This window comes from Cherax quadricarinatus, chromosome 73 (genome assembly GCF_038502225.1).
Source record: "Cherax quadricarinatus isolate ZL_2023a chromosome 73, ASM3850222v1, whole genome shotgun sequence".
NCBI lineage: Eukaryota > Metazoa > Arthropoda > Malacostraca > Decapoda > Parastacidae > Cherax > Cherax quadricarinatus.
In genome coordinates, this window is record NC_091364.1 from 3,358,341 (window position 1) to 3,370,840 (window position 12,500).

At 55.0% G+C, this 12,500-nt stretch overlaps 1 protein-coding gene across 7 annotated transcripts in view; it reads right to left on the bottom strand.

The window, feature by feature from the left end:
* Positions 1 to 12,500, bottom strand: part of kn (EBF transcription factor knot) — a 358,172-nt gene that overhangs the window by 292,340 nt on the left and 53,332 nt on the right. For 4 of the 7 annotated variants that reach the window (XM_070100546.1, XM_070100547.1, XM_070100545.1 and 1 more), the window contains exon 3: positions 11,094 to 11,120. The exons of the other annotated variants lie outside the window; for them this stretch is intronic. In XM_070100546.1, the coding sequence (XP_069956647.1) occupies positions 11,094 to 11,120 (27 nt within the window). The remainder of the gene's footprint in view (positions 1 to 11,093; positions 11,121 to 12,500) is intronic. 7 annotated transcript variants of the gene reach the window in all.

Below are 12,500 nucleotides of genomic sequence, written 5' to 3' on the forward strand. Positions count from 1 at the left end.
GAGGAGGTAGAGGAAGTAGAGGAGGTAGAGGAGGTAGAGGAGGTAGAGGAGGTAGAGAAGGTAGAGGAGGTAGAGGAGGTAGAGGAGGTAGAGGAGGTAGAGGAGGTAGAGGAGGTAGAGGAGGTAGAGGAGGTAGAGGAGGTAGAGAAGGTAGAGGAGGTAGAGGAGGTAGAGGAGGTAGAGGAGGTAGAGGAGGTAGAGGAGGTAGAGGAGGTAGAGGAGGTAGAGGAGGTAGAGGAGGTAGAGGAGGTAGAGGAGGTAGAGGAGGTAGAGGAGGTAGAGGAGGTAGAGGAGGTAGAGGAGGTAGAGGAGGTAAAAGAACTGAATCCTCACTGTAGCATGACTGTCCCCCAGTGTGTCCCCCAGTGTGTGTCCCCCAGTGTGTCCCCCAGTGTGTGTCCCCCAGTGTGTGTCCCCCAGTGTGTGTCCCCCAGTGTGTCCCCCAGTGTGTGTCCCCCAGTGTGTGTCCCCCAGTGTGTGTCCCCCACAGTGTGTCCCCCAGTGTGTGTCCCCCAGTGTGTGTCCCCCAGTGTGTGTCCCCCAGTGTGTGTCCCCCAGTGTGTGTCCCCCAGTGTGTGTCCCCCAGTGTGTCCCCCAGTGTGTGTGTCCCCCAGTGTGTGTCCCCCAGTGTGTGTGTCCCCCAGTGTGTCCCCCAGTGTGTCCCCCAGTGTGTCCCCCAGTGTGTCCCCCAGTGTGTCCCCCAGTGTGTCCCCCAGTGTGTGTCCCCCAGTGTGTGTCCCCCAGTGTGTGTCCCCCAGTGTGTGTCCCCCCGTGTGTCCCCCAGTGTGTGTGTCCCCCAGTGTGTGTGTCCCCCAGTGTGTCCCCCAGTGTGTCCCCCAGTGTGTGTCCCCCAGTGTGTGTCCCCCAGTGTGTGTCCCCCAGTGTGTGTCCCCCAGTGTGTGTCCCCCAGTGTGTCCCCCAGTGTGTGTGTCCCCCAGTGTGTGTGTCCTCCAGTGTGTGTGTCCCCCAGTGTGTCCCCCAGTGTGTCCCCCAGTGTGTGTCCCCCAGTGTGTGTCCCCCAGTGTGTGTCCCCCAGTGTGTGTCCACCAGTGTGTGTCCCCCAGTGTGTGTCCCCCAGTGTGTCCCCCAGTGTGTGTGTCCACCAGTGTGTGTGTCCCCCAGTGTGTACCCCAGTGTGTCCCCCAGTGTGTGTCCCCCAGTGTGTGTCCCCCAGTGTGTCCCCCAGTGTGTGTCCCCCAGTGTGTGTCCCCCAGTGTGTGTCCCCCAGTGTGTCCCCCAGTGTGTGTCCCCCAGTGTGTGTCCCCCAGTGTGTGTCCCCCAGTGTGTCCCCCAGTGTGTGTCGCCCAGTGTGTGTCCCCCAGTGTGTGTCCCCCAGTGTGTGTCCCCCAGTGTGTGTCCCCCAGTGTGTCCCCCAGTGTGTGTCCCCCAGTGTGTGTCCCCCAGTGTGTGTCCCCCAGTGTGTGTCCCCCAGTGTGTGTCCCCCAGTGTGTCCCCCAGTGTGTGTGTCCCCCAGTGTGTGTGTCCCCCAGTGTGTCCCCCAGTGTGTGTCCCCCAGTGTGTGTCCCCCAGTGTGTCCCCCAGTGTGTGTGTCCCCCAGTGTGTGTGACCCCCTGTGTGTCCCCCAGTGTGTCCCCCAGTGTGTGTCCCCCAGTGTGTCCCCCAGTGTGTGTCCCCCAGTGTGTCCCCCAGTGTGTGTGTCCCCCAGTGTGTATGTCCCCCAGTGTGGCCCCCAGGGTGTGTCCCCCAGTGTGTCCCCCAGTGTGTGTCCCCCAGTGTGTGTCCCCCAGTGTGTGTCCCCCAGTGTGTCCCCCAGTGTGTGTCCCCCAGTGTGTGTCCCCCAGTGTGTCCCCCAGTGTGTGTCCCCCAGTGTGTCCCCCAGTGTGTGTGTCCCCCAGTGTGTCCCCCAGTGTGTGTCCCCCAGTGTGTCCCCCAGTGTGTGTCCCCCAGTGTGTCCCCCAGTGTGTGTGTCCCCCAGTGTGTGTGTCCCCCAGTGTGTCCCCCAGTGTGTGTCCCCCAGTGTGTCCCCCAGTGTGTGTGTCCCCCAGTGTGTCCCCCAGTGTGTGTCCCCCAGTGTGTCCCCCAGTGTGTGTCCCCCAGTGTGTGTCCCCCAGTGTGTGTCCCCCAGTGTGTGTCCCCCAGTGTGTCCCCCAGTGTGTGTCCCCCAGTGTGTGTCCCCCAGTGTGTCCCCCAGTGTGTCCCCCAGTGTGTGTGTCCCACAGTGTGTCCCCCAGTGTGTGTCCCCCAGTGTGTCCCCCAGTGTGTGTCCCCCAGTGTGTCCCCCAGTGTGTGTGTCCCCCAGTGTGTGTGTCCCCCAGTGTGTGTCCCCCAGTGTGTGTCCCCCAGTGTGTGTCCGCCAGTGTGTGTCCCCCAGTGTGTGTCCCCCAGTGTGTGTCCCCCAGTGTGTGTCCCCCAGTGTGTGTCCCCCAGTGTGTGTCCCCCAGTGTGTCCCCCAGTGTGTGTGTCCCCCAGTGTGTCCCCCAGTGTGTCCCCCAGTGTGTGTCCCCCAGTGTGTGTCCCCCAGTGTGTGTCCCCCAGTGTGTCCCCCAGTGTGTGTGTCCCCCAGTGTGTGTGTCCCCCAGTGTGTCCCCCAGTGTGTCCCCCAGTGTGTGTCCACCAGTGTGTGTGTCCCCCAGTGTGTGTGTCCCCCAGTGTGTCCCCCAGTGTGTGTCCCCCAGTGCGTGTCCCCCAGTGTGTCCCCCAGTGTGTCCCCCAGTGTGTGTCCCCCAGTGTGTGTCCCCCAGTGTGTCCCCCAGTGTGTGTCCCCCAGTGTGTGTGTCCCCAGTGTGTCCCTCAGTGTGTCCCCCAGTGTGTGTCCCCCAGTGTGTGTCCCCCAGTGTGTCCCCCAGTGTGTCCCCCAGTGTGTGTGTCCCCCAGTGTGTGTGTCCCCCAGTGTGTGTCCCCAGTGTGTGTCCCCCAGTGTGTGTCCCCCAGTGTGTGTGTCCCCAGTGTGTGTCCCCCAGTGTGTGTCCCCCAGTGTGTGTCCCCCAGTGTGTGTGTCCCCAGTGTGTGTCCCCCAGTGTGTGTCCCCCAGTGTGTGTGTCCCCCAGTGTGTGTCCCCCAGTGTGTGTGTCCCCAGTGTGTGTCCCCCAGTGTGTGTCCCCCAGTGTGTGTGTCCCCCAGTGTGTGTCCCCCAGTGTGTCCCCCAGTGTGTGTCCCCCAGTGTGTGTCCCCCAGTGTGTGTGTCCCCAGTGTGTGTCCCCCAGTGTGTGTCCCCCAGTGTGTGTCCCCCAGTGTGTGTGTGTCCCCCAGTGTGTGTGTCCCCCAGTGTGTGTCCCCCAGAGTGTGTGTGTGTCCCCCAGTGTGTGTCCCCCAGAGTGTGTGTGTCCCCCAGTGTGTGTGTCCCCCAGTGTGTGTGACCCCCAGTGTGTGTGTCCCCCAGTGTGTGTGTCCCCCAGTGTGTGTGTCCCCCAGTGTGTGTGTGTCCCCCAGTGTGTGTGTCCCCCAGTGTGTGTGTCCCCCAGTGTGTGTGTGTCCCCCAGTGTGTGTGTCCCCCAGTGTGTGTGTCCCCCAGTGTGTGTGTCCCCCAGTGTGTGTGTGTCCCCCAGTGTGTGTGTGTGTCCCCCAGTGTGTGTGTGTCCCCCAGTGTGTGTGTGTCCCCCAGTGTGTGTGTCCCCCTGTGTGCGTGTCCCCCAGTGTGAGTGTCCCCAGTGTGTGTGTCCCCCAGTGTGTGTGTCCCCCATTGTGTGTGTGTCCCCCAGTGTGTGTCCCCCAGTGTGTGTGTCCCCCAATGTGTGTGTCCCCCAGTGTGTGTGTCCCCCAGTGTGTGTGTCCCCCAGTGTGTGTCCCCTAGTGTGTGTGTCCCCCAGTGTGTGTGTCCCCCCGTGTGTGTGTCCCCCAGTGTGTGTGTGTCCCCCAGTGTGTGTGTGTCCCCCAGTGTGTGTGTCCCCCAGTGTGCGTGTCCCCCAGTGCGTGTGTCCCCCAGTGTGTGTGTCCCCCAGTGTGTGTGTCCCCCAGTGCGTGTGTCCCCCAGTGTGTGTGTGTCCCCCAGTGTGTGTGTCCCCCAGTGTGTGTGTCCCCCAGTGTGTGTGTCCCCCAGTGTGTGTGTCCCCCAGTGTGTGTGTCCCCCAGTGTGTGTGTCACCCAGTGAGTGTGTCCCCCAGTGTGTGCGTCCCCCAGTGTGTGTGTCCCCCAGTGTGTGTGTCCCCCAGTGTGTGTGTGTCCCCCAGTATGTGTGTCTCCCAGTGTGTGTGTCCTCCAGTGTGTGTGTGCCCCAGTGTGTGTGTCCCCCAGTGTGTGTGTCCCCCAGTGTGTGTGCCCCCAGTGTGTGTGTCCTCTAGTGTGTGTGTCCGCCAGTGTGTGTGTCCCCCAGTGTGTGTGTCCCCCAGTGTGTGTGTCCCCCAGTGTGTGTGTCCGCCAGTGTGTGTCCCCCAGTGTGTGTGTCCCCCAGTGTGTGCGTCCCCCAGTGTGTGTGTCCCCCAGTGTGTGTGTCCCCCAGTGTGTGTGTCCCCCAGTGTGTGTGTCCCCCAGTGTGTGTGTCCTCCAGTGTGTGTGTCCCCCAGTGTGTGTGTCCCCCAGTGTGTGCGTCCCCCAGTGTGTGCGTCCCCCAGTGTGTGTGTCCCCCAGTGTGTGTGTCCCCCAGTGTGTGTGTCCCCCAGTGTGTGTGCCCCCAGTGTGTGTGTCCTCCAGTGTGTGTGTCCCCCAGTGTGTGTGTCCCCCAGTGTGTGTGCCCCCCAGTGTGTGTCCCCCAGTGTGTGTGTCCCCCAGTGTGTGTGTCCCACAGTGTGCGTGTCCCCCGGTGTGTGTGTGTCCCCCAGTGTGTGTGTCCCCCAGTGTGTGTCCGCCAGTGTGTGTGTCCCCAGTGTGTGTGTGTCCCCCAGTGTGTGTGTGTCCCCCAGTGTGTGTGTCCCCCAGTGTGTGTGTCCCCCAATGTGTGTGTCCCCCAGTGTGTGTGTCCCCCAGTGTGTGTGTCCCCCAGTGTGTGTGTCCCCCAGTGTGTGTGTCCCCCAGTGTGTGTGTCCCCCAGTGTGTGTGTCTCCCAGTGTGTGTGTCCCCCAGTGTGTGTGTCCCCCAGTGTGTGTGTGTCCCCCAGTGTGTGTGTGTGTCCCCCAGTGTGTGTGTCCCCCAGTGTCTGTGTCCCCCCAATGTCTGTGTCCCCCAGTGTGTGTGTCCCCCAGTGTCTGTATGTCCCCCAGTGTCAGTGTGTTCCCCAGTGTCTGTGTGTCCCCCAGTGTCTGTATGTCCCCAGTGTCTGTGTCCTCCAGTGTCAGTGTGTCCCCCAGTGTCTGCGTGTCCCCCAGTGTCTGTGTCCCCCAGTGTCAGTGTGTCCCCCAGTGTCTGTGTCCTCCAGTGTCAGTGTGTCCCCCAGTGTCTGTGTCCTCCAGTGTCAGTGTGTCCCCCAGTGTCTGTATGTCCCCAGTGTCTGTGTCCTCCAGTGTCTGTGTGTCCTCCAGTGTCTGTGTCCTCCAGTGTCTGTGTGTCCCCCAGTGTCTGAGTGTCCCCCAGTGTCTGTGTGTCCCCCAGTGTCTGTGTGTCCCCCAGTGTCTGTGTGTCCCCCAGTGTCTGTGTCCCCCCAGTGCCTTTGAGGATAGACTGAGGACCCTGAATCTGCACTCTCTAGAAAGACCTAGAATTAGGGGGGATATGATTGAGGTGTATAAATGGAAGACAGGAATAAATAAAGGGGATATAAATAACGTGCTGAAAATATCTAGCCTAGACAGGACTCGCAGCAATGGTTTTAAGTTGGAAAAATTCAAATTCAGGAAGGATATAGGAAAGCACTGGTTTGGTAATAGAGTTGTGGATGAGTGGAACAAACTCCCAAGTACAGTTGTTGATGCTAAAACGTTGTGTAGTTTTAAAAATAGGTTAGATAAATACATGAGTGGGTGTGGGTGGGTGTGAGTTGAACCTGACTAGCTTGTGCTACTAGGTCAGTTGTCGTGTTCCTCCTTAAGTGAATGTGACCTGACCTGAGTAGGTTGGGGCATTGGCTTAAGCCGGTAGGAGACTTGGACCTGCCTCGTATGGGCCAGTAGGGTTGCTGCAGTGTTCCTTCTTTCTTATGTTGTTATGTCTGTGTCCCCCAGTGTCTGTCTGTGTCCCCAGTGTTTGTGTTCTCCAGTGTCTGTCTGTGTTTCCCCCGTATCTGTCTCTCCCAGTATGTCTCTGTCCCTCAGCGTCTGTCTGTGTTCCCCAGTGTCTGCCTGTCTCCCACAGTGTCTGCCTGTCTCCCCCAGTGTCTTCCTGTCTTCCCAGTGTCTGCCTGTCTCCCCCAGTGTCTACCTGTCTCCCCCAGTGTCTACCTGTCTCCCCCAGTGTCTACCTGTCTCCCACAGTGTCTACCTGTCTCCCCCAGTGTCTATCTGTCTCCCCAGTGTCTTCCTGTCTTCCCAGTGTCTGCCTGTCTCCCCCAGTGTCTACCTGTCTCCCCCAGTGTCTACCTGTCTCCCCCAGTGTCTACCTGTCTCCCCCAGTGTCTACCTGTCTCCCCCAGTGTCTACCTCAACAGGTATACTCGCCTCCTTGAAATAACTAACTGGAAGTGAGACAGTCAACTTTCTGATTCTACTCAGACAATAAATGTGTTGTAACCACAGTCAGGTGTGTGTGTGTGTGTGTGTGTGTGTGTGTGTGTGTGTGTGTGTGTGTGTGTGTGTGTGTGTGTGTGTGTGTGTGTGTGTGTGTGTGTGTGTGTGTGTGTTTCCTTCCTGGCACTGCATAACCCAGACGGGTTTAGTTCTTCGCAAAACGTAGATCAGAAAAAATGAGATTTTTTTACTTATAGCTCCTAAAATATCGTCCAAAAACACTATCAACTTTATAAGGGGCATCAATAAAGAGAGAAGAATCCGTAATAAAACATTATTATCCTGGCTTTATTTCCCCTGTTAGGAAGTTGCTAAGATCTTCCCGCACTGAAGATGTGATTGTCAGATCACGAAATAGATCGGAATTTAATTCCCTTTCAAAGTTACAACCAAAGTCCCATCTTGTTACCAGGAGGGAGCCTTCACCACTGACCACAGGGAGCCTTCACCACTGACCACAGGGAGCCTTCACCACTGACCACAGGGAGCCTTCACCACTGACCACAGGGAGCCTTCACCACTGACCACAGGGAGCCTTCACCACTGACCACAGGGAGCCTTCACCACTGACCACAGGGAGCCTTCACCACTGACCACAGGGAGCCTTCACCACTGACCACAGGGAGCCTTCACCACTGACCACAGGGAGCCTTCACCACTGACCACAGGGAGCCTTCACCACTGACCACTGGAAGCCTTCACCACTGACCACAGGGAGCCTTCACCACTGACCACAGGGAACCTTCACCACTGACCACAGGGAGCCTTCACCACTGACCACAGGAAGCCTTCACCACTGACCACAGGGAGCCTTCACCACTGACCACAGGGAGCCTTCACCACTGACCACAGGGAGCCTTCACCACTGACCACAGGGAGCCTTCACCACTGACCACAGGAAGCCTTCACCACTGACCACAGGGAGCCTTCACCACTGACCACAGGGAGCCTTCACCACTGACCACAGGAAGCCTTCACCACTGACCACAGGGAGCCTTCACCACTGACCACAGGGAGCCTTCACCACTGACCACAGGGAGCCTTCACCACTGACCACAGGGAGCCTTCAGCACTGACTACAGGGAGACTTCACCAGTGACCACAGGAAGCCTTCAACACTGACCACAGGGAGCCTTCACCACTGACCACAGGGAGCCTTCACCACTGACCACAGGGAGCCTTCAGCACTGACTACAGGGAGACTTCACCAGTGACCACAGGAAGCCTTCAACACTGACCACAGGGAGCCTTCACCACTGACCACAGGGAGCCTTCACCACTGACCACAGGGAGCCTTCAGCACTGACTACAGGGAGACTTCACCAGTGACCACAGGAAGCCTTCAACACTGACCACAGGGAGCCTTCACCAGTGACCACAGGAAGCCTTCACCACTGGCCACAGGGAGCCTTCACCAGTGACCACAGGGAGCCTTCACCACTAACCACAGGAAGCCTTCACCAGTGACCACAGGAAGCCTTCAACACTGACCACAGGGAGCCTTCACCAGTGACCACAGGAAGCCTTCACCACTGACCACAGGGAGCCTTCACCAGTGACCACAGGAAGCCTTCACCACTGACCACAGGGAGCCTTCACCAGTGACCACAGGAAGCCTTCACCACTGACCACAGGGAGCCTTCACCACTGACCACAGGGAGCCTTCACCACTGACCACAGGGAGCCTTCACCAGTGATCACAGGGAGCCTTCACCACTGACCACAGGAAGCCTTCACCACTGACCACAGGGAGCCTTCACCACTGACCACAGGGAGCCTTCACCACTGACCACAGGGAGCCTTCACCACTGACCACAGGGAGCCTTCACCACTGACCACAGGGAGCCTTCACCACTGACCACAGGGAGCCTTCACCTCTGACCACAGGGAGCCTTCACCACTGACCACAGGGAGCCTTCACCACTGACCACAGGGAGCCTTCACCACTGACCACAGGGAGCCTTCACCACTGACCACAGGGAGCCTTCACCACTGACCACAGGGAGCCTTCACTACTGACCACAGGGAGACTTCACCACTGACCACAAGGAGCCTTCACCACTGACCATAGGGAGCCTTCACCACTGACCACAGGGAGCCTTCACCACTGACCACAGGGAGCCTTCACCACTGACCACAGGGAGCCTTCACCACTGACCACAGGGAGCCTTCACCACTGACCACAGGGAGCCTTCACCACTGACCACAGGGAGCCTTCACTACTGACCACAGGGAGCCTTCACCACTGACCACAGGGAGCCTTCACCACTGACCACAGGGAGCCTTCACCACTGACCACAGGGAGCCTTCCCCACTGACTACAGGGAGCCTTCACCACTGACCACAGGGAGCCTTCAACACTGACTACAGGGAGCCTTCAACACTGACCACAGGGAGCCTTCACCACTGACCACAGGGAGCCTTCACCACTGACCACAGGGAGCCTTCACCACTGACCACAGGGAGCTTTCACCACTGACCACAGGGAGCCTTCACCACTGACTACAGGGAGCCTTCACCACTGACCACAGGGAGCCTTCACCACTGACCACAGGGAGCCTTCAACACTGACCACAGGGAGCCTTCAACACTGACCACAGGGAGCCTTCACCCCTGACCACAGGGAGCCTTCACCACTGACCACAGGGAGCCTTCACCACTGACCACAGGGAGCCTTCACCACTGACCACAGGGAGCCTTCACCACTGACCACAGGGAGCCTTCACCACTGACCACAGGGAGCCTTCACCACTGACCACAGGGAGCCTTCACCACTGACCACAGGAAGCTTTCACCACTGACCACAGGGAGCCTTCACCACTGACCTCAGGGAGCCTTCACCACTGACTACAGGGAGCCTTCACCACTGACCACAGGGAGCCTTCACCACTGACTACAGGGAGCCTTCAACACTGACCACAGGGAGCCTTCACCACTGACCACAGGGAGCCTTCACCACTTACCACAGGGAGCCTTCACCACTGACCACAGGGAGCCTTCACCACTGACCACAGGGAGCCTTCACCACTGACCACAGGGAGCCTTCACCATTGACTACAGGGAGCCTTCACTACTGACCACAGGGAGCCTTCACCACTGACCACAGGGAGCCTTCACCACTGACCACAGGGAGCCTTCACCACTGACCACAGGGAGCCTTCACCACTGACCACAGGGAGCCTTCACCACTGACCACAGGGAACCTTCACCACTGACCACAGGGAGCCTTCACCACTGACCACAGGGAGCCTTCACCACTGACCACAGGGAGCCTTCACCACTGACCACAGGGAGCCTTCACCACTGACCACTGGGAGCCTTCACCACTGACCACAGGGAGCCTTCACCACTGACTACAGGGAGCCTTCACCACTGATACAGGGAGCCTTCACCACTAATCACAGGGAGCCTTCACCACTGACCACAGGGAGCCTTCACCACTGACCACAGGGAGCCTTCACCACTGACCACAGGGAGCCTTCACCACTGAACACAAGGGGGACCCCGCCCCCTACGTACATTCCCCATCATATTAATGGAAATAGAGTAGTCATACAGACATTTGGGACAGTAATTTAATTAGGTTTGATCTGAGGAACGGTAGAGTAGCTCCAGTTCAGTGGATCAAGAGCCTTTTAAAATACCAAGACGCATAAATGACAAACAATGCCGACAAGTTGATAAGACATGTGTGTAACACTTAGGTATCTTCATTCCAGAACGTTTCGCCTACACAGCAGGCATCTTCAGTCGAAAAGAGATTATGACACCGGAGCCTTGATAAAAGGGAGTCAGTCTCTCAGCCTTGATAGAAGTGGGTCAGTCCCTCAGTCTTCATAGAAGGGGAGTCAGTCCCACAGCCTTGATGAAAAGGGGTCAGTCCCTCAGCCTTGAAAGAAGGGGGTCAGTCCCTCAGCCTTGATAGAAGAGGGTCAGTCCTACAGGCTTGACAGAAGGGGGTCAGTCCCTCAGCCTTGATAGAAGAGGGTCAGTCCCACAGCCTTGACAGAAGGGGGTCAGTCCCACAGCCTTGATAGAAGTGGGTCAGTCCCTCAGCCTTCATAGAAGGGGAGTCAGTCCCTCAGCCTTGGTGAAAAGGGGTCAATCCCTAAGCCTTGGTAGAAGGTGTCAGTCCCTCAGCCTTAATAGAAGGGGGTCAGTCCCACAGCTTTGACAGAAGGGGGTCAGTCCCTCAGCCTTGATAAAAGGGGTTCAGTCCCTCAGCCTTGATAGTAGGTGTTCAGTCACTCAGCCTTGACAGAAGGTCGCCTGTCTCACAGTTTTGACAGAAGGTAGTCAGCCCTTCAGTCTTCAAAGAATGTAGACAGTCCATCTCAGACCCGATAGAAGGCAATCAGTCCCTAATTACCCTCCAACTACCACCTTTGGTGTTATAACAGCCTCTGTTAGACTAAAAAACTTGCTCTACGGGCGAAACGTTTCAAGAATAAATAATACCAGACAACCTGCCAAGCATAGGCCAGCAGACCTACTATGAGGCTCCCTTATACATTCTTAAGTATGCCATAAGTCCCTCATGACTGGGGAAAGTAAAGAAACTGATAATAAATAAAGGAATAACTAGGGGGAGAGAGTCAGTACCTTACGATCCTTGGGCCACTCTCCGTTCTGGGTAGAATTTAAGCATTGAGAAAAGAGAAACATTGATAAACACGAGTCTACTGAGCTGTTGACACCCTTATATCATTATTGTTGAATAATAAACATTGATAAACACGAGTCTACTGAGCTGTTGACACCCTTATATCATTATTGTTGAATAATAAACATTGATAAACACGAGTCTACTGAGCTGTTGACACCCTTATATCATTATTGTTTAATAATAATAATAATAATAATAATAATAATAATAATAACAATAATAATAATAATAATAATAATAATAATAATAATAATAATAATAATAATAATAATAATAATAATAATATAAATAATAATTTTTATTTTAATTATTATTTATAATAATCATTGTAATTAATAATAATAACAATAATTATAATGATGATAATAGCAGCAATATTATTATTATTTTAAGAGTAATAACAAAAATAAAAATGAACGACCAGTGTGTAAATAAGACAGTTATGCTACATTTTGGAAACCTTAATAAGGACACGTTTCGCCCACCAGTCGCTTCATTATTCCAACACCCGGACCATGAATAAAAAATAATTTATTATATAGTAAAGTCGGGTGTGTAATAAAGCTGGTAGAATTACTAACAATAACTAAGTTATATGCGACATTTTATTTTGGCAACGTTTCGCTCTCCGGGAGCTTTGTCAAGCCGTTACTTATGCTCTTGGAGAGCGAAACGCAGCCAGAATAAAATGCCACATTCGTTGCACATGTGTCCATTTACCTAAAATATTAAACCAACATTATTACACACTCAACTTTATCGTATATCGTATTTTCCGGCATATAAGGCGCACCTTTTACCCACAGAAAGTCTTAGAAAATAAGTCTGCGCCTTATATGCTCAAGGTCAGGGTCAAGGGTAGGCTTTAGGTTACGTTAAAGGGTCGATAGTCCTTGAATATAATTACTGTTGTACTGATAATTTTCTTGTTCGTCTTATATACCGACAAATACGGTAATGGATTCCTCTATATTCATAGTCTGCTGAAATGAAACCTCTGGTGGGCGAAACGTAGCCTTAGTAATATTCCCCAAACATTACACAAATGCCTTATATATTTGTTGATGTATGTATATATGCATTTACATACGTATGTATGTATGTATGTATGTATGTATGTATGTATGTATGTATGTATGTATGTATGTATGTATGTATGTACTCAGTATTGCCACTCATTCCTTCTCGCCTCATCATGTGATATCCTTCAGGAATATCACATATATACTGTTTCTCCCCGACCTGCGTCTTGTCTTTTATCCAGTGTTCATCGTCGTCTCAAAACTCTTGTTCACAACAGACTCATTCTTTTGTTGTTTTTTGTTAGTGGGTTTGAGCTTGAG